Here is a 22,072-nt window from a genome sequence, read left to right on the forward strand (position 1 = left end):
CCACCTCAAAGGTGCTTTTCTACATTCAAGCAATAAATCTTTCACTCTTCTATCTATTGTTTATTTTTAAATAATTACTAGCTTAACTTTAAACATTAACAGAACCAATTAAAAACTTTTGAGTATTTACAGTTCAATACATTAATTTCAACATTTAAAATGTAAGTTTGTTATTCTACATCTGCATTAAATTTATCAAATCATGTCTACATATTTATGTTTCCCCTCCTCCTTTTATGTTGCAGTCAGTATGAATCTGTACTTCTAGTTTGCTTCGTTATTTCATAAATTAATTTTTTTCATATTTCATGAATCTCTGATCTCTTTGGGGAAGGGGGAAGGCATACTTCCTCCAAAGGTACAGGTTGCAATGCATTCATACTGTTTCATTTGGTGCTAATATTCATATCATTCCATAAATATTTCTAGGAAGGGGGGAGAAACATCATTCTGAGGGGAAGAATTTTCTCTACATCTCTTGATGTTGTATGATATTAACGTATGTTGCAATATTTCTCATTAATTTTAAGCCTGTTCTATATGCTTTTAAAGGACAGGGTCCAATGAACTAAAAATGTAGAGAGGAAGTCAGTACAGGAGGGATGTAAAAAGTACTCAAAAATGAAATTCTAAAGACACAAAGAGAAACTGCCATTTGGGAAGAAAATAGGATGTTGTCTGAAGAAACTAATGTGGGTGCACAGGAAATTCACCATCCAATTTGGATCTTTAAAAGACATGTATGCAGGGCAGCTAGGTGGTCCAGTGAGTAAAGCCCCGGCCTGAAGTCAGGAGGACCCAAGTTCAGTTCCAGCCTCAGACACTTAAACACCCACACAAAAAAACTAGCCGTGTAACCTTGGGCAAGATATTTAACCCCAACTGCCCTCCAAAAAGCAGCAAAAAAAAAAAAAAAAAGACACATATGGAAAGTAAAAGGAAGGGAAGGTAACAGAATAAATAAAAATATGGTACAGAATCCTAAGAATTGTGCCAGAAAAGTCAGAGTTCAGAATGAACTAAGGCTGGTAAGTTAAACAAAGGACAACAAAACATTTTCTGTTTAGCCACACTGGGGAAAAGAAGAGGAACTAAGAAGGCATAAGGCTGATGCCTGGGCTACGTGGGATCACTGACAGTAAGCAAAGACAAGCTGCTCAATTCTTACTTTGCTTCCATTTTCTCTGCTAAATGACCTGTGGATTGGAGGTGATATGTGAAAACGGATACTAAGCAGTTGACAAACCAAGGAATGGGGATAATCAGAGCTTCCAGCAGGCCGTGATCAGTTCAAGGCAACTGGCTCAAATCATCATCAAGTACTGGAACAACCGACATGTATCTGTTGAGCCACTTGTCATCCATCTTTGAAAGATTCTGGAAAATGGAGCAGTGCTATGGGATGTGAGCCATTAGTGGTTTGATATCAACTTGGTCTACAGAGTGGGTCCCCCCTCCCCAGGTGCTGTGCACGGCCTTATACTGTTTAACATTTTTATAAATGGCTTGGATAAAAAGACATGCTTATCAAATGTAGATGACATAAATCCAGGAGGGACAGCAAACACAACAGATGATAGGATCCAAGATATTTTGACCAGTTAGGATACTGGATTGAATCTAATGATATTTATAAGACAAGTACCAAGTCTTGGATTTTTTTAAAAAGTTATTTCACAAGTACAAAATGAGGGAAGAATATTTAAACAGCAGTTTCTCTAAAAAATATCTGGGGATTTTAGTTGACTCAATATGAGTCAATAGTGTGATATAGCAGCCAAAAAGCTAATGAAAAGAAAGACCTAGCTTTCAAGAATAAGGAGGTAATAGTCTTGTTATGCTCTGCCAGTCAGACCACATCTAGAGAACTATATTTAATTCTAGGTACCACAGTTTTAGGAAGGATACCGATAATCCAGTAAGAAGAAAGAGGTCATCCAGGATGTCAAAGGGCTTTAAGTTCATGCCATATAAAGACTGAATGAAGCACGGGTGGGTATCTGACCTGGAGGACAGTAGACTTAGGGGGCACATGATAGACATCTTCAAGTATCTGAAGGACTATGGAAGAGGTATTATATATGTTCTGTTGTTTGACCCCAGAAGGCAGAACTAGGAGCAATGGAAGTTATAAAAATGCAAATTTAAGCTTAATATAAATTTTAAAATTCCTAACTACTAGAACTGTATGACATACTGGAATGGGCTGCCTCAGGAAATAAGTGGGTTTCCCATCTTTGGAAGACTCTCAGGTATAGATGACCTTTTCAGGGTTGTTGAAATAGATGGCTACCGAGGCTCCTTTCAACTCTGAAATTCTGTGTGTCATTCTCAAATTATATTGATATGTCAGCATTCAGTCATTGCCCAATTATTGGGTATTTAAATTGTTTCCAGAGTTTTTTTGTGTTGTTTTTTTTTGCGGGGGAAGGGAAATGAAGCAACAAAATGTGATGAATTATTCAATACACTGATAGGATTTCTCACCAGTATGAATTCTCTGATGTACAGCAAGGGATGAGCTGTGGGTGAAGGCTTTTCCACATTCACTACATATATAGGGTTTTTCTCCAGTATGAATTCTTTGATGTTGGATGACACTCCCTTGACGACTGAAAGTTTTTCCACATTCATCACATTTATAGGGTTTGTCTACTGTATGAACTATCTGGTGTTGAATAAGACCTGCAGACTGATTGAAAGCCTTGCCACATTCATTACATTTATAAGGTTTTTCCCCAGTATGAATTCTCTGATGTCGAGTAAGGTACAATCCCTGGCTGAAAGCTTTTCCACATTCAAAACATTTGTAGGGTTTATCTCCACTGTGAATTCTCTGATGAAGAGTGAGGGAGGAGCTGTTTTGGAAGGCTCTATTACACATATTACATTGGTAGCATTTCTCTCCAGTGTGGACTCTCTGATGTCGAGTAAGGTACATACTTCGACTAAAGGATTTTCCACATTCACTACATGTATAAGGTTTCTCTCCAGTATGAATTTTCCGATGCTCAGTGAGGTTTCCTGGATGACGGAAAGCTTGCCCACATTCATTACATTTATATGGTTTTTCTCCAGTATGAATTCGTTGATGCAGAGTAAGAAATGAGCTGTTAATGAAGGCTTTGCCACACTCACTGCATTTATAAGGCTTCTCTCCGGTATGAATTCTGTGATGTAAAGTAAGCTGTGAGCTATTACTGAAGGCTTTGCCACATTCATTACATTTATAGAGTTTCTCCCCAGTATGAGTCCTCTGATGTTCAGTCAGGTGTCCTCTCTGTCGAAAGCTCTTCCCACATTCATTACACGTATAGGGTTTCTCTCCATTATGAATTTTCTGATGTTCTGTGAGGTGGCCCCTCCGACTAAAAGTTTTCTCACATACATTACATTTATAGGGTTTCTCTCCAGTATGAATTCTCTTGTGGAGAACAAGGCCTGTGCACTTGCTGAAGGCTTTTCCACATTCAAGACATTCATAAGGCTTTTCTCCAGTATGAATTCTATGATGTACAATAAAAGTTGAGCTGTTGCTGAAGGCCTTTCCACATTCATTACATTTGTATGGTTTCTCTCCAGTATGAATTCTCTGATGCTGATTAAAGTACATAATTTGGCTAAAGGCTTTTCCACATTCACTACACTTGTATGGTTTTTCTCTATTATGAATTTTCTGATGTTCAGTAAGGTGTCCTCTCTGACTGAAGGCCTTTTCACACACATCACACTTATAGGGTCTCTCTCCAGTATGAATTCTCTGATGTACAATAAGAGATGAACTGTTGCTGAAGGCTTTTCCACATTCACCACATTTATAGGGTCTCTCTCCAGTATGAATTCTTTGATGCCGAGTAAGGTACATAATCTGGCTGAAGGCTTTACCACATTCATTACACTGATAGGGTCTCTCTCCAGTGTGAGTTCTCTGATGTCGAGTAAGGTACAATATCTGACTAAAGGCTTTTCCACATTCACTACATTGATAAGGCCTGTCTCCAGTATGAATTTTCTGATGCCGAGCAAGGTACATAATCTGACTAAAGGCTTTTCCACATTCACTACATTTATAGGGTCTCTCCCTAGTATGGATTCTCTGATGTCGAGTAAGGTACATACTTCGACTAAAAGTTTTTCCACATTCGAGACATTCATAAGGTTTCTCTCCAGTATGAATTCTCTGATGTAAAATAAAGGATGTGCTATTACTGAAGGATCTTTCACATTCAGGGCATTTATATGGTTTCTCTCCAGCAGGAATTCTCTTATATTGCGTAAGGTGTCGCTTTTGGTGGAATGTTTTCCCAAATTCAGTATATGTATAGGATTTCTCTCCAGTAGGGATTCTATGATAGCGAATAAGATCTGAGTGGTAACAAAAGGTTTTACTATAGTCACTATTCTTCCAAAGTTTCCTCCCTGAGGAGATTCTATTATGTATAACTAGGTCTGAATACTGTTTGAAGCTATTTCCATATGTATCATATTTATGGATTATCTTCTCTGTAGGACTACTCCACTGTATAACAGAGATTGACCTGTGACCAGAATTTCTCCTAAATTTGTCATATTCGTGATTTCTCATCTTATTGGAATTGTTCTTGTGGGTGATTATTTGCTTTAGCTCTCTTCCCTGGTTGACCTGTTGCCTCTTGAACCTGCCATCACATTTAGAAGTTTCTTCAAGTTTGAAGTTCCAAGAATCATCCCCTACGAGTCTTTCTTGGGATAATTCTTCCATGCACATGCTCTCCACTGGAACTGTCTCCCTGGTTTCTGGCCAGTCTGAAAGAAAAAAGAATGTAAATGAACTAGTTCATTCGAGGAGCATTTACTAAATACCTCCTATATGTTAAGAACCCCACTAGGCATTAGGGATACAAGTTAAAAAACAAAATAGTCCATTAAGGTGTTCATATTCTATTTGGGGAAAACAACATGCACACACACACATATACATACATTACATATATGAAGTATCTATGAAATAATTTTGGGGGAGGTGGATACTAACAACCAAAGGTCATCCTAAACCGATCTCAGAAGGAGCCAGGTGGTTGGCGATGGTTGTTCTTTGCTCTCGAAGAGGATCAAAATGACATCACAATGTTAGAGTCAAGTTACAGTGTCTCTGACCGCAGCTAATCAGACCAACATGAGTTCAGAATGCTCTGCCAGGTCAGGCACAATTAGCTCATATGAACATCTGCAACGGTGATGTCTCTAAATCTGATCATCTCGTTTTTTGAGCTTCTGCAATTCCGCTTTGCTCATAAAGTACTGCACCTTTTTTGATGTGCACACACCATTCAGGGCGGTCCTGTGCCAGTTTCTCTCATGTTACACAAAATTTTATGGCCACCATGGGAGTGCTTGCCTTATGTGAGTTCTCCACAGAATAGTCTTTCAAGCAAGCATACATTTGGCGTTCAAACAACATGGCCAATTCCTTATAGAGCTGTACTCTATATGCTGTATGAGAAAGAAGTAAATTAAGTCAACGAGCATTTATTAATCACCTAGAGGTGCCAGACACTGTGCTAAGCATAGGAAATACAAAAAGGGGAAAAACAGTTCTTCGTCTCAAAGAGCTCAGAGCGTAACAGGGAGTCAACATGCAAACAATTATATACACATAATAAATAATACACAGAATAAACTGGAGGGAAGGCGCTAGAATTAAAGGAGGATCAGGAAAGTCTGACAGAACATGAGATTTTATCTGGAACATGAAGGAAGCCAGGGAAATCAGGAGGTAAAGGCGAGGAGTGAGGGGGAATCCTAGGAAAAGAAGTTAGCCAATGAAAATGCCTGGAGTGGAGAGAAGGGATATTGTATGCAAGGAATAGCAAGGAGGCCAGTGTAACTGGATCACAGAGTAGATAAAAGGGAGTAAGGTATAAGGAGACTGGAAAGGTAAGAAGGGGTAAGATTATGAAGGGCTTTAAAGCAAAAAAGGATTTTATATTTGATCCTAGAGGTAAAAGGGAGCCACTGGAGCTGATTGAATGGGTGGGGGGGTGATAAAGTCAGACTTGCAAGATGGGATGGAATGGGATTACTTGCACATATAAGGTGTTTCCCTCAACAAGGAAAAGCATGTCTTTGTGTAGCATATGGGTGAAGGAGGCTTTGAATAATGTGAAATAAAATAGAGCAGAGAAAAAGTGCTCTGGGTGAATGGCCTCCATCTTTTCAGTGAAATAAATATGAGGCAAGGTTCTTAGCTGAGAAGGTGGGAAGAGAATGAGCCATGGGAAGTATGAGGAAGAATGAAAAGGAGAGTACACAGGAGATGGCCAATGAAAAGGGACAGGAGAGATGTGAAGCCAAAAGTCCCATCGGGAAGCTGTTGCAATGATCTTGGGGAGGAAGGGTTAATAAGGGCTTGAGCTGGGGCAATGTCCATGTGAGTGGAAAGAGGGATATGGGAACTAGCTATATTGCAGAGGCAAAATGGAGAAGACTTGGAAATTCACTGGCTGTGGAAGATGAGTGAGAGAAAAGTGTAAAGGGATAACGCTTAGATTGGGAACCCAACTGGAAGGATAGTTGGTGCCTTTATAAAAAGGGGAAAGTCTGAAAAAGAAATGGATTTAATGGGGAAGAAAACGAGTTCCTTTTTAGACATGTTGCATGTCTAAAAGATGTCTACAAGATATCCAGCTGGAAATGTCTAGTCGGCAAGTGCTGATGAAAGAGAGTTTGGAAGAGATTAGGGCTAGAAAGATGTGGGAGTAATTTGGATAGAGGAAATGATACACTGTAGGTGGGGTGGGGGAACTTTTTGTTGGTAGTGTGGTCATGAGGCCACCTACAAAGGGAGAAGACAAGATAGTCTAGGAGAGACATGGCACACATCTATGGTTAGGGGATGGGATATGGTGATGAACCAGGAAAGAAGAAAGAGAAGAGAGCACACAGAAGGAAGAGGTGGTAAAAGTGTTCAATGCTGCAGAGAAGTCAAGAAGGATAAAATCTGACTGAGAATTAAGAGTTTGTTGGTAACCTCAGAGAGAAGAGTTTCATTTAAGTAAATGAATTTGGCATCAACAAAAGAGCTGATGAAGTTGATAAAGAAAGATCTGGTGGCTAACTAAAGTACTATCATCAGTAAAACAGAACAAAGCAATTTGATAATAGCCAATAACATGGAAAAAATCCAAAAATGTGGATTTGACAATCAATGTTAAATAAAATCTAAAGTCAGAAGGTCAGTCTTCCTAAGTGGCAGAAAATGTAGAAAAAGAGGCAGCATAATTAAACTATAAAAATCCTTTAAAACTTTGGGGAGAACTAAATGTCAGGATCCCAATAAAGAGATGAGAAAATGCACATATTTTCTTTTGTGGGGGACTATGGATGTGAAACACTGTATTTGCCACCATATCAAATCATGTTTGTTAGTTTTGCTAAATTACTTTTCTTTCCTCTTTCTTATTTCTTATTTGTTACAAGGGATGGCTCACTGGGTAGGAAAGAAGAAAGGGAATAGAGTTAAAAATAAAATCAATGTAAAAACAAAAGATATAAATCAAAAAATTATAAAATAACTGAAAGAGTTCAGAGATACAATCAAAGACCGTAAGACTAAAATGCAAGAAACAATCTAGTCTCCACTTTTCAGGAAACTGATCAAGAATATTTCCTAGAAATAGTAAGAGTAAGTAGTAAATAGTAAAACCATCCAGATAATTGAAACTTGCCAAACTCTCTCAGAGAAACATCAGATTCAACTGACCATACATGGGGCTATCAGCTTTCAGGGCTTCAAATTAAAAGTAGCCCAGAATAATGCCACCACTTATCAATGAACTCCAATTTGAAAAGTGGTAGCATGAAACGCAAGTCAAAGGCAGCAAACTTCATCCCAGAATCTTCCAGCCAACTAAATTAGGAATATTAAATTAAGATAAAATTATTTTTAAATTCTACACATTTTCAAGGGTTAATACAGGCAAAAGAAACCTGATTGCGACCTCTGATAGCCACATCTGCACAGGAATAATTCTTCAGGTAAATCTTAAAGACAGCAAGACAGGAGGGAAAATTTAGTATTCAATCAGTGAGATAAAACAGAATAATTAAATACATAATTCAAATGTTACCCATAATTGACCAAACAATAATGTTGTTAAGATATGAAGGTATATAGAGAAGCAGGAGAGAAACATCTGAATAGGAAATTTGTCATGCAATTCAGCTGAAGCAAAAATCATAGGGGTTATGATCTGGAGTGGTCCTGTATTATAGGGGAATGGGCTCAGTAAAGGGAGCCAACTTGAGGGTAGAACAAGGCTAACAAAACGGCAGTATGTTGACGAAATCTGCAATTGCCTTCGAGGAGTGAAATATCAGATTCTAAAAGGAGCATCAGAATACCAGCATGTTAGTGTGGTTCTCTAGATGGGCTTTGATTAAAAAAATAAAGGCTTTGCCTCATTTAGCAAATGGCCAAAAGCAACATCATTTTAACCGACAACTTAAGGAAACAAATAGGAATGAGAAAGAGTAAGAAAGAGACCAACATATGAATAAATCACATTCAGGAGGAATTCTTTGATTATGGATGTTACATATGATGAACAAGGAAAATATGGGACTTGGGGAAGGACTGCACAGAGGAAAGGGAAGAGAGACCAACACTTAGGAAGACTTTAGTATATACAAGTCCAATTAGTTTCTAAAACCACCCCTTCTCCCAACATTTGGGATCCTGATCCCTTCCAGCTGTCTGAAGACACTGCCTTGATGTAGCATGATGGTACTAGAGAACAGCACTGGTTTGAGAGCCACCACACCCACAGGACCTTGGGCCAAGACATATTTCCTCTCTGGGCCTTATCTGTAAAATGACTGGGTTGGAGTCATTCTACTCTCAATCTAGTTCTCAATGACAACTTATTCCACCAGTAACCTTAGCCTTTTCCTCTTCACAATTTCCTATCCTTCTGAATTCATAATGCTGCACTATATTTAAAACAAATTTTTTGATACTTTAATAGATCATCAATCACCAGTCCTAGAATTAGTGCTGGAAGGGCCCTCAGAGGCCCTAGAATCCAACCTACTCTCAGGAGGAGAGTGTGCCCCGGTGAGGAATTAAGCGCCAGAGGTTAAGACCTGAACCCAGGGCCTTGATTCAGGAGCCAGTGTTCTTTTTCCTGAGAAAATAACCGACCTGGCTATTCCTGCCATTTGGTACAGATTTATATAATCTGTAATGATTATAATAAATGAGTCTCTCCTCACAAACTCTTTTCCACATCCTCATGTAAGGCCTCCAGAGGAGGTTTACCCACAATGCTGGGAACTTCCCTCTACATCTCTTAATATTGTCTCTACACCAGCTGAGCACATTAGCAGGCCAGATTAGCCTTTGTTCTCTGTACATGAATGACTCGCTTCTTAGAACTAGCAACTACAAGCAGTCTTTACTCAGCTTTCCTTCCTGCTACTATCAGACTCCTCAAATTCAGAAGGTCCAACCACTGGCTCTGTTTACTTCTTAAAATGCCATAGTCAGTAGGGCTGCCCTAACACTAGGAGAAAACTAATCTTGGCAGACATCGCTGCCCATCAGTTGGGGAACAGCTGAGCCAGTTGTGGTATTCAATTGGGCTCTAAGAAATAATGGGCAGGATGCTTCAGAAAAACCTTGGAAGACAAGTAAAGTGAGCAGGACTAAGAGAACACTGTACACAGCAACACTGTAATGACGATCAACTGGGAAGGACTTGGCTACTCTGATCAACACAATGATCCAAGACAATTCCAAAGGATCCACAATGAAAATGCTACCTGCTTCCAGGGAGAGAATTAAAGGAAGGTTCAAGCAAATTTTTTTCTCACTTTCTTTATGTCTCTTGCTTTTTTTTTTTTTACAACATGGCTAATATGGAAATGTTTTGCATGACTTCACCTGCATAATAGATATCAAACTCCTTGGCTTTTCAATGGGTAGGAGAGAGAGAGAAAGGAGGGAAAGAATTTGGAACTCAATTTTTTTCAATGAATGTTAAAAGTCAAAAATGGGACACTTCTTTGTTGAGGACTAGAGGAAAGGATGTAGGGAGAAATGGGAGGGAACTGATTAAATGAGGAAAAGGGTTTGTGTGTTGGGGAGAAATCATGCTTTTGGGGACAAAAAAGAGAACTGGGGACAAAGAATTATCTAAGAATTCAAGATGAAGTCTCTGCCTATCTCTGCAGGTTTGGGGACTTTGAGAAGTGCTCCCTGTCCACCATTTTATTTCATTTTTATTTTTCTTCCTGTCCACCATTTTAAAGGCATTTCTTTCTAAATGACCAAATAAGATCTTGTTTGCAATGACTCCCTCCTTCCTTCACTCACCTGGAAAGGGGCCTGTTAAAATTTCTCTCTCCACTGTCCATGGTGCTTCCCCTCGCTCCAACCTGCAGATGACTTCTGGTTTGAAAACTTGAAGCCCTATTCATGGAGAAAGAAATGGGAAAGTCATAGGGACAGAAAGCCATCTTATAATTCAATCCTTAAAGCCTGCCTCTTCTGGGAAAAGAGGGAATGATCCAAGGAGCCAAGGGTAGTAACAAAGGAACCCTAAAGGATGTGCTGTTATTACATTTCTAGGACATCTGGTTAAATGGCTCATGGAGAAGATTTGGGACCACAAAGTTAATTTACTTGTCTCTTTCTTCCTTTTAAGGAAGATGGGGACCATTTAATCATTTGAACTGGTATCTGGAAAAGAAAACCTGACCTAGAGGGAAGAGAGAGGATGGGGAAGGTAGAACCCTGTAAATAAGCATTGCCAATTTCTAGGTGTAAAAAGCAAAAAGAGAGTGGACACGAATCAAGATTTCCACATCAGAAGCCTCCAAAGTCTCTGGGAAGCACAGACACAAGAGCATCTGTGTCCTTGGAGAAAGCCCTCCTTACCTAGGGAGACCAGGTTCCTGTAGTTCTCTAGCATCACATCTCTGTACAAGTTCTTCTGGGAAAGGTCCAACTGTCCCCACTCCCCTTGGGTGAAATCCACGGAGACATCCTTGAAGGTCACTGACTCCTGAAACATCAAACATGTATCTTTTATCTAGAGATCCTCCTCCCCCAAGAATTAGAAGAGATAAAGATGGAAGCATCTATGATGACTCATGCTCCCAGTATTCAGCCCCTGAGGATTCCCAGTCAAACAGAAATGCCAATCAATCAGTCCCTTAGAACTTAGTTAGTACCTACTCTAAGCCAAGAACTAGGTCATGTAGAAAGCATAGACAAGAAAAATGAAACTGTCTCTGGCCTCCAGGAATTTACATCCTATGAGGGAAGGGCATGGTAGATAATCTGTGCAAAGGCATGGAGGTGGGAAATGTAGTGTTTTGGAAGGGGAACAGCAAGCAGGCCAGCTTTAGTTGGCTTGTACAGAGCATGAGGGGGCATGAAGTGAAATAAAACTGCAAAGATAGTTTGGAGACATTTATAATGGATTTATCTCTTCTAGGTTTCCTCTTTGTGGGACTTTAAATACAAACTAAAGACTTTGTGCTTCTTGAGTAAGGCAGTGACATAGTTAGACCAAAGCTTTAGGAAATAGCAATTCCAGGCAGTCAATGACCAATTAAATTAAAATTAAAATGATGACACTACCTAATTTGCAGATTTGTGCCATGGTGATCAGACTATCAAAGGGTAACGGAACAGGATTAGACAAAATGATAACAAAATTCATCTGGAGGAAAAAAAGGCAAAGCATCTCAAAAGCAATCATGAAGAAGAAATGATATAATGCAGCAGTATAAAGTGAGATTATTTAGTACTAGGTAGAAAATAGTCAAGTTGGTCAATGGAAAATCAGATAGGTAAGATCTAGGATCCAAACATAAGTCCAGTATTTTGGAAACTTTATTCATTCTTAGTTTTTCAACATTGACTTGTATAAGATTTGGAGTTCGAAATTATCCCCCCTCCCTGTCCTACGCCCCCCTCAAGATGGCATGCAATCTAATATATGCGATACATGTATCATCATATTAGACACGTTTCCACATTAGTCACGTTGCAAAAAAGAATTGGAACCAAAGGGAAAAACCACGAGAAAGAGGAAACAAAAAAAAAAGGGAGAGAGAAGCCTGCTTCGTTCTGCATTCAGACTCCATAGTTCTGTATCTGGATGTGCACAGCGTTTTCCACTATGATTCTTTTGGAATTGTCTTAGATCCTTGCATTGCTGAGAAGAGTTAAGTCTATCAGACCTGGTCACTGCACAATGCTGCTGTTGCTGTGTACGATGTCCTCATTCTGCTCACTTCACTCAGCATCAGTTCATGTAAGTTTTTCCTGGTTTTTCTGAAATCTGCCTGCTCACCACTTCTTAGAGACCAATAGTATTCCATTACATTCATATACCACAACTAGTTCAGCCATTCCTGTATGATGGGCATCCCCTCCACTTCCAATTCTTGGCCACTACAAAAAGAGCTGCTAGAAATACTTTTGTACATGTGGGTCCTTTTCCCATTTCACATCAGTCTAGTATGGATGAACCACATGATACAAGCTACTGGTACAAAGATTCCGAGTCTCCAACTCCTCTGGGTAAACTGCCAAATCTCATTATTTCTGCCTTTACAACATCTTTCTATACATCCCTTTCTCTGCACCCACATAGCCACAACTCTAGCTCAGGCTCTCCACAAAAACAGGAAAATTTGGAAAAGAAATAGGTTAAAGTAAGAAGGAAATTAATTTTTTTAGGACATGGTGGGTTGCCACTGTCTATGGGACATCGAGTTCAAGTTGTCTGACAGGCCACTGGTGACGTGGGACTGAAGTTCAGGAGGTAGTATGGGACTGGATATGTAGATATGAATCATTTGCATAGGGCTGATAATTAAACTCATGGGAACTGATAAGTTCAGTTGGAGGCAGCAGTTAGGTGGTACAGGGCATAGAGAGCTGGGTCTGGTCAAGAAGACATGAGCTCAGCACCTGCCTCAAATCCATACTAGCTGTCTGACCTGGGCAAGTCAATTCAATCACTCTCTGTCTCTGTTCCCCCAACTGTAAAATGGGGATGATAATAAGAGCACCTCCCTCAAAGGGCTGATGTAACATTTGTAAAGTGCTTAGCTCAGGGCCTACCAGGGGCTCAATAGATGCTCATTCTCTTCCTACCCCCTGCTCTCCCAGGGCAGAGTCTGGGGATAGACTCACAGTTAGTGATGGCCTGCTTCTGTGTCACAGAAGTGGGTCCACACTTCAGGAATTCGATCTTTCTGCTCCTCCAAATAATCCTCCATTCCACTCACCACAATGCTTGTTCTCTCCTCCAGCCTCTCATGGCACTCCCTGCCCTCCCCCCTTCTCTGCTAAGGACCCTGACTTGTACTTCAACAAATGAACAGAATATGTTTGAAGAGAGCTCCTTCTCACTTCAGATTCTTCTGACATCACACCCCACTGTCTCTTCTTTTACTCCTATCTCTGATGAAGAAGGGGTCCTTCTGCTTGCCACAGTCAGCCCCTCTTTATGCAGCCTTAATTCCACATCCACTCATCTTTTCCAAAAGACTATTATTCCCATTCTCTTTAATCTTTAACCTTCCCCTATCTGTTGGGTCTTTACCTGCTACCTACAAACATGCTCATGTCTCCTCCATATTTTTATTAAATTTTATTTTAAAAAAATCAATTTTCTCTTTTTCCCACTTCTTCCCAACATTGGGGAAAAAAGAAAAACAAAAACTCTTGTGACAAACATGCAGAGTCAAGTGAAACAAATTCCCACAAGGACCTTGTCCAAAAAACCTGTATCTCATTCCACAGTCCGAGTCCGTCACCTGTCAGGAGGTGAGTCACACTGCTCTTCTGGAATCACACTTTGATCAGAGTTCTACAGTCTCCCAAAGGTGTCTGTCTTTACAAGGCTATTATTGTCTAAACTCTTCCCTTGGTTCTGCTCACTTCACTGCATCAGTTATACGCACCTTCCCATATTTCTCTGAAACCATTCCTTTTATCATTTCTTAAATCACAGCAATACTGATGGATACTCCTTTAGTTTCCATTCTTTGCTACCACAAAGAAGCAATTATTTAAATATTTTTGAACATAGTGGGTTTTCATCATCTCTTACTTAGGCTGCTGCAATAGCTTTCTCATTGAACCTGTCTCAAGTGGAATTTGACAAAGAAGGTTAAATGAAGCACATTTCTCTAAGCAAGATAATATTTTATGATCAGGGCCGGTAACCTGAGAATAAGATGGGTCAATGGATTTGCCCAGGGCCAGAGAGTAAGGAAGCACCTGAAGCAGGATTTGGTTTTCCTGACTCCAAGCCCCCCTGTTCTGCCCAGGGCACCACACTGCCCCTCTCAGCATGAATCTTGTACATACACACTTATTTATTTACATATGGTCCCTCCCATTAGAACATAAGCTCCTTGAGGACAGGGGCTGATTTTTGCCTTTCTTGTCATTTCTAGTACTTATCTCAGTGCCTGGTCCATAGTAAGCGTTTGGTAAATGCTTGCTCATTAACTGATGAATGCTGGTTGGAGCATCATCCAGCAAAGGAAACTGAGAGGGAATCTCTGAGAAGGAATGGTCACACATGTAGGAGGAGGCCTGAGAGCAAGGTCACAGAAACCCAGGCCGTATCCTCCAGGATACAGGAGGATGGTGAGCAGTAGCACCAAATGCTGCAGAGAGGTCACAGAGGATGAGGACTCATGGCCGACAATCAAGCTGGCACCTAAGAGACCACTGGCGACTGAGGGGAGTAAGTCATGGGGGCGGGGAGGCTGGAAGCCAGAGAGCACAGGTGGAGAAGCAAGTGAGAGAAGAAGACTACATGGAAAAAACACATCACAAAAAGATGGCTGGGAAGGAGGAGCCCTGCACGACTCTGGCTAAGGGAACAGTATTTGACTAAAAGAAAGACAGACATGATCACAGAAATAAAATGCATGATGTTAATTATATAGAACTGAAAATCTCTTCATGAACAGAATCAGTATAACGACATCACTGAGAAGCAATTTATTGGGGGAACCTCTTTGTAGCAAACAGCTCTGATAAAGGCCTGCTCTGCAGGATATAAAGGCTATTGATAAATAGGGTGGGGTAATGCTGCACATGCTGTCAGACTGGATCACGTTATCAGTTACATAGCCTCAGGCCCAGTCATCCTATCAGGGGGAAATGTCAAAAAAACTTGTACAAGGATGTTTCTAACAAAACAAGACTTAATGGAAAACTGACACAAGCCCAAATGCTTGGCAGACCGGGATACCGATGGTGCTCCGCAGCCCTATCAAATACAACAAATGTGAGTGACGGCGAGGTCTGTGTGGAGCACACTACTGAAGGGAACATTGTGGGAAGGGACTACGCAGAAGGAAAGCCCTCCTGGTCATGCAAAAGCCTAGGTCAGTCACAGTCACAGCGTGAGGAGGCCAGGTCCGGCTACCGGTGACCTGGGGAAATCACTGCACTGCTCTGGCCTCTGATGTCTTGTTTCAAGTGAGAGAAGGGTTAAACCTGATGACTGTCAACAGTCCCTCCCAGCTCTGATGATCAGTGAACTCTACAACGTCAATCTCGTTCCTCAGAATGGGCTGAATCTTTGGAGGGAGAACAAATGGAGCCAATGGCCCCACGAGCGGCTTTAGATGGTCAGAAAATGTCTAGGACAAGGGATGGAAATGTGTCCACACTGGGAAAAGAGATCCCTTTTTAGAAGAGAGATAAAACACTAACTCACCTGGGATGTGGCTGTTAGGAACCCAGAAGTCATTGCCTTCTCTTTGATGCTCCTTTCTTAAGGAAGGACAGTCTTAAGAAGGGAGATCTGGAGGAAAAGAAAGGAGTTACAAGAGAGATCAATGCTGACTCAAGCTCCCAAAGTCACCAAAATCCAGCTGGTTTTTGTGATCTTGGACATCTGAGAGGGCAAAGGGAGTCCAGAAACACCTCACACATTCCCAACATAAGTGAAAACTGCTACACACACAAAAGCTTATAGCTTGATTCTATTTCTGTGCCTGAACCAGGTTCTAAAGAATACAGGTCAAGATTGGGAGTCAGAGGACAGCTGGGTAGCACAGGGAATAGAGCACCAGCCCTGGAATCAGAAGGACCCGAGTTCAAATCCAGCCTCAGACACTTAACTAGTTGTGTGACCTTGGGCAAGTCACTTAACCCCAATTGCCCTGCCTTCCCCCCTCCAAAAAACAAACAAATAAAAAAGACTGAGAATCAGAACACTCAGGATGAATTTGGTCCCATGTTTTCTGTCATAATGAGTTTGTAACTAAATCTCCCTATGCCTCAGTTACCTTCTCATTTCATGATGTAAAACACTCCCATTCTCCTTCCCACCTCACAGGATGAGAGAGATCAAATTTCTCAGTTCTTTGAAGACTGCTGTTGGACAGAGAGGTGCTATCTGTGGTGATGCTGCTCCATAGTGGGAAAGACAGAAACCATCTGCTTCATCCAAAGGTCACCTTCTAGGAATGAGCTGTGTTTGAAGCACTTTCCAGTCTCTGAGTGCTACATAAATGCCAGTGAGTATTAGTAACATTACATTTCTTACTAGGTTGTTCACCTCAATCTCATTCATCAGGCATCACATGATACTGCGTGAACTCCTGGAACAGGCCCTCATTGAGTCAAATTCACACTGAGTGGCGTATTCAGGAGTCTCTCTGGCACATTCAGCCACACGGACCCAGGCTTCTTTTCTGACCAACACACCCAGGCTGGTTCCCATCCCCATCACGGCCAAAGAACCAAGTTGTTTCTATGCAAGCCCTCCCAAGTGAGCACTAGCACGGACATATTCAATTCAGCACATTTTATAATAAGCATCTACTATGGGCAAGGACCTGAACTTAGCTGTAAGGATACAAGGATGAAAAATGGCACACAGGGTCCCATAGTTATGTACACAAATAAGCATGATACTGAGATTATGAGAGGAACAGGGAGAGGCCAAGACAAAGCCATCTAAGAAACCTGAGGGAGATGTCCCTTTCTGTTGGTGGGGATGAGAAGGCCTCCTGGGAATGGGCCTTGATGGCAGCTCTCATTGTTACCAAGGTTTTTCTCACACCAAATCTAAAATGGACAGCTAGGGGGTGTGGTGGGCCTGGAGTCAGATGACAGGAGTTCATATCTGGCTGCAGACACTTACTAGTTGTGAGACCCTAAGCAAGTCACTTAACCTCGGCTTGCCTCAGTTTCCTCAAATGTAAAACGGGGATAATAATAGCAGCTACCTCTGAAGATGCTATTTCGAGGATCAGACAAGATGACATTGGTACAGTGCTCAGCACAGGGCCTGGACCAAGGTAGGACACAGATTCCCTGTACCTTCCGGTGTCCACCTCTACTGAGCCCCACTGTGACACAGAGAAATAATGGACCAGACTCAGAGGACCGGGTATGAATCTTAGCTTGGCCGCTTGTGCCTATGTGACTTTGGATAAGTCTCCTTGCTTCTCTGCGTCCCAGTTCCTCCCTCTATAACATGAGACTGGGCTGAAGAAGGTCTTTTCTGGCTCAATCTCTGATCACCTCCCCGCTGAAATTCCCATCCTGTGGGGCCTCCTGGCCCTTTCACACACTTGCTTCTTCAAGTCATATCAAGAAGCATTTAAGTACCAACACTGTGTCAGGTTCTGGGAGGGACAAGGAAAGACAAGGAAGGGCAAAAACCAAACAGTCTCCGCTCTGCAGGAGCCCCCAGTCTAATGGGGAGACAATATCCAAAGAACTCTGTCCAAACAAGATCTAGACAGGACAAAATGGGGGTCATCTGGGGGAGGCACTAGCATTAAGGAGGTCAGGGAAGGCTTCTTGTACAACGTGGGATTTCAGCTGGGACGTGAAGGAAGCTGGGGAGGCCAAGAGATGGAGATGGGGAGGGAGGGTATCCAGGCATGGGGAGATGGAGTGTCTTGTGTGAGGAACTGCAAGGAAGCCACTATCGCTTTATGGTAGTGAACATGGTGGGCAGTAAGGTATAAGAAGACTATAAATCCTACATCTTCTCCCATATACCCACTTAGGGACTTAAATCATTGATTTAAAAGTGGAAGGGACCTTGGGGGCCATCAAATCCAACTCCCTAGTTTTACAGATGAGGGAACTGAGGCACAGAGAGGTTAAATCATTTGCCCATGGTCACAGAGCTAGTGTCTAGACCAGATTTGACCCCAGGTCTTCCTGACTCCAGTTCAGTGCCCTATCCATACAAAGGTCCCTACCTCTCCACTGCCCTTTCCCCACTCCTGGCCAGGCTCAGTACAAGAAAACCTACAGATCATCCTCTTCCCTCCCACACAAACTTCTAGCCCTGAAGAATCCCCTTCTCCCATACCTAGGCTCTCATATCTAGTCTTCTATACAAAGTGCCCCTCGTCCCATGGAGCTCTCTCCCACTCACCCCTCCACATCTTTACATTCTTTTACTAGACCCAATCACACCATTCCTCCCTCTAGAACTCAACCCCAACACCCTGTAGAACCACCTTCTACCTCTAGGGACACATCCTTTTCTCATTCCTGGTTCTACAAAGCCCCTTCCTCTTTTCCCAATTTCCCACACACTTCACAAACTTGTGGTTCTTGAAAGGCCCTCCCCTAACACACTTTTCCACCACCCCCAGGCACACAGAGCTCTCTTCCAAGTGTGTACACACACGCACATACACACACACACAGACACACACACACACACACACACATACACACACACACCCTGCCACCATCTCTAGCCTTGCACAGACCTAAAGCCTGAGACCCTGGCGTCTCCCTATCCAAAAATACGTTTCCTATACTGTGAGTCTGGTAGAGTTTTCTCTCCCCAGCTTCTTTCCCCTCCTCTATTCCTACCCAAGGTCCTCCCCTTCTCCCTCTCCCATACTCACTTCCTCCACTCTGGTCCCTTTCCCTCCCCTACACACAGCCTTTTCATTCACCTCAAAGCTCAGGGTTCCATCCCACCTCTGATTTTCTTATCTGCAAAATGAGGGGCTGGACTAAAAGATCTCCAAGGCCCCCTCCAGCTCTGGAGGCTAGAATTCATTCCTCACATACAGCACTTCTCCCTTCTACTTCAGCCTTGCAAACTCCCTTCCCTCCCTCTCTCAAATAGAGCTTTTTTTTTATGCTTTAATTCCTTTTTAACATTCATTTTTTAAGAATTTTGCATTCCAACTCTCTCTCTCCCCCCCCCAAACCCACTGAGAAGTCAAGCAATATGACACTCATTATACATCTGAAGTCATACAAAACCTATTTTCATATTAGCCATACTGCAAAAAATCCTTAAAAGGCAAGAAAAATAAAGAAAATAAAAAGTTTGTTTCAATCGGCACTCAAGTTCATCAGTTCTCTTTCTCGGTGCATAGCACTTTTCATCATGTATCCTTTAGAATTGTCTAGGATCATTGTGTTGATCAGAGTAGTCAAGCCTTTCTTAGCTGATCACTGTTACAATGTTGTTGTTCCTGTGTACAATGTTCTCCTGGTTTTGCTCACTTCACTTTGCATTAGTTCATGTAAGTCTTCCCAGATTTCTGTGAAATCATCCAGCTTATTTCTTTTAGCACAATAGTATCCCATCACAATCATAGACCACAATGTGCAGCCATTCCCCACTTGATGGGCTTCCCCTCCATTTCCAATCCTTTGTCAACCACAAAGAAAAGCTGCTATAAATATTTTGTACACATAGAAATCTTTTATTTCTTTGAGATGTAGATCTAGTAGTAGTATTCCTGGATCAAAGCATATGCCATTTTATATAGTCTTTTGTGCATAGCTCCAAATTTTGTCAAACATCTTCATTCAATCTCCAGTCCTGCAGAGCCAGCTCCATTATTACCTTCATACCCTGTCTAGTCTACTCTCCGCAAGCTGCCACCTGTCTGATTTAGTCCCTCATTATCCCTTCCTCAGTCCACTGTAACAGCCACGTGGCTGACCCGTGTGTGGGGTGTCTCTCCTGATCTTTTGCAGCATGGTGTAATGGACAGAGGCCTGGAATTGGACTTGAATTCTGGCCCCACTACTTTTACTAGCTCTGTGACCTCTCCCAGCTTCTGCTTCTTAATGAAGACAGTGAGAGAACCGGGCTTGATCACCTCTGAGTGCCCTGGAAGTGCGAAATCAACAATCCTCCACTTCCCATCTTCCTTCATTCACCAGCTCATCATCTTTGCCTGCCATGCATTCCACCAATGGAGGAGGCAGGAAAAGGGGAGAGTCAAGGAGAAAGCCTTGGGGGACACACACTCCAATGGTAAACTGTGAATCATGGAAACAGGCAGAGGCCAAGCAATCAGAGATCCCTCACAGATGGTGAGGTTCTCCAGGTTGCTCCTGTTTCTGGACAGAGGCGGGGACTGTTTCAGTTCTACCTAGAACGGTGCTTGGTACAGATGAGTGCTTGTTGATAGACTGCTAGTTGTAGAAAAACTCAGAACACTGAAGTCTCTTAGATGAGATCAACAAGCACTCAAAAAAGTTTCCTTCCAACTTTAAAATGTTCTTGCTCATGTAGAGGTAGGACTATATGACATCAGGGGTCCCTTCCAACTCTGTAATTCTTGAACACGTCAGATACAATCTGGTCAGGGTGGAACATGGAGGGAATATCACCTCCCTACTCCTATCTGTACATGAGGGTTACCTTAGGGCCGATGAAAACTGCATGGAGTAGTCATGTGACCTTGGGCAAGTCACTTAACCCCAATTGCCCTCCAAAAAGCAAAAAACAAAAACAAAACCTGCATGGGGTTTCTTGACCGCCATATTGTATGGTTGACTTGTAACAAAGGCCACTTGAACATTCAGATCTTTTCACATATGCTGCTGTCTGATCATGCCTTTTCAGGAATTCATAAAGTAAATTTTTTGAATCCAAGTGTAAGATTTTACATTCTTCACTACAAATTCATGTTATTATATCTAGTACAGCCTCTCCAGGTCACTACGGATACTGATTCTGTCACCTAACACATCAACCGTCTGTCTCAGCTACGTGGCATAGGTGGTGCAGCTGACACAGTGCTGGGCCTAGAGTCAGTAAGACCTGACTTCAAATCCTGCCTCAGATACTTACTAGCTGTGAGACCGAAGACAAGTCACTTAGCTTCTGCCTGCCTCAGTTTCCTCAACTATAAAATGGGGATAATAACAGCATCTGCCTTGTAAGGCTGTTGTGCAGATCAAATGAGATATTTGTAAAGGCCCTTAGCACAGTCCTTGGCACCCAGGAGATCCTATATAAATGCTTATTCCCTCTCCCTCATTTCCCATTTGCAAATTTGATAAGAATGCCATCTATGTTTTAAGTGAAGGCATTAATAAAAATGTTCACAGCACAAAGTCAAAGGTATGCAGGGATCCCTGGGGTCCTCTAGAAGAGAAGACCTTTCAAAGTGACAGACTCTGAAATTTAACCAGTCTGGAACTGACACACCATATCTAACTCCTGTCTCTCCATCTAATACCACAAGAATTGGGTGGGAATCTGCCAAATACTTTGCAAAAAATCTAAGTTAAACACATCTCTATCGTTCTTTGTTCTTCACAAACGTCCAAAGATTTGTGACAGCGACTTCACCATGTTTCCCGGTCCTTTCAGGATGCAGGACTGATGATCGGGACTTTTTATGGATGGTGCCAGGTCTTAGTCAGCTCCTGCCTGGCACTGTGCTGAGAAAGGGACAACCATGGGCACATTCCACGGGGGGGCGAGGAGATGGGAACACATTGTGTAATAACAGCTAGCATTTACATGCTGCTCTAAGGTTTGCAAATGCTATTTTAATTCATCTTACTGGGACGCAGGTGCATTATCACCTCCTTTTTACACTTTAGGAGACTGAGGTGGGCAGAAGTTAAGTGACTTGCCTAAGCTCCTACAACCAGTACCTGTCTGCGGCTGGATTTGAACTCAGGTCTTCCCGTCTCCAGGTGCAGCTCTATCCCCGGCTGCCACCTGGCTGCCTCTCCATAGATGGGCGGGGGAGGGGGGGGGGGTCCTACTTAACTCCGAGCCTCGGGCCTTTCCCTCCT

The 22,072-nt window shown here is 42.0% G+C and overlaps 1 protein-coding gene across 3 annotated transcripts in view; it reads right to left on the reverse strand.

Annotated features, from left to right (window-relative positions):
• Positions 1–45: 45 nt before the first annotated feature.
• LOC138161820 (zinc finger protein 420-like) overlaps positions 46–22,072 on the reverse strand; it is a 22,197-nt gene continuing 170 nt past the window's right edge. Inside the window, exons 2-6 of one of the 3 annotated variants that reach the window (XM_069088776.1) lie at positions 16,318–16,534; positions 15,744–15,830; positions 10,919–11,045; positions 10,355–10,450; positions 46–4,785 (exon numbers count right to left, since the gene is read on the reverse strand). In XM_069088776.1, coding sequence (XP_068944877.1) covers positions 2,459–4,785; positions 10,355–10,450; positions 10,919–11,045; positions 15,744–15,776 — 2,583 coding nt within the window. In that variant the 5' untranslated portion in view covers positions 15,777–15,830; positions 16,318–16,534 and the 3' untranslated portion in view covers positions 46–2,458. The remainder of the gene's footprint in view (positions 4,786–10,354; positions 10,451–10,918; positions 11,046–15,743; positions 15,831–16,317; positions 16,535–22,072) is intronic. The other 2 variants (XM_069088775.1, XM_069088777.1) reach the window with 2 other exon arrangements.

Source organism: Petaurus breviceps, unplaced genomic scaffold, assembly GCF_028583685.1.
Source record: "Petaurus breviceps papuanus isolate PSGF00001 unplaced genomic scaffold, PetGlider_PUasm1.0 185, whole genome shotgun sequence".
NCBI lineage: Eukaryota > Metazoa > Chordata > Mammalia > Diprotodontia > Petauridae > Petaurus > Petaurus breviceps.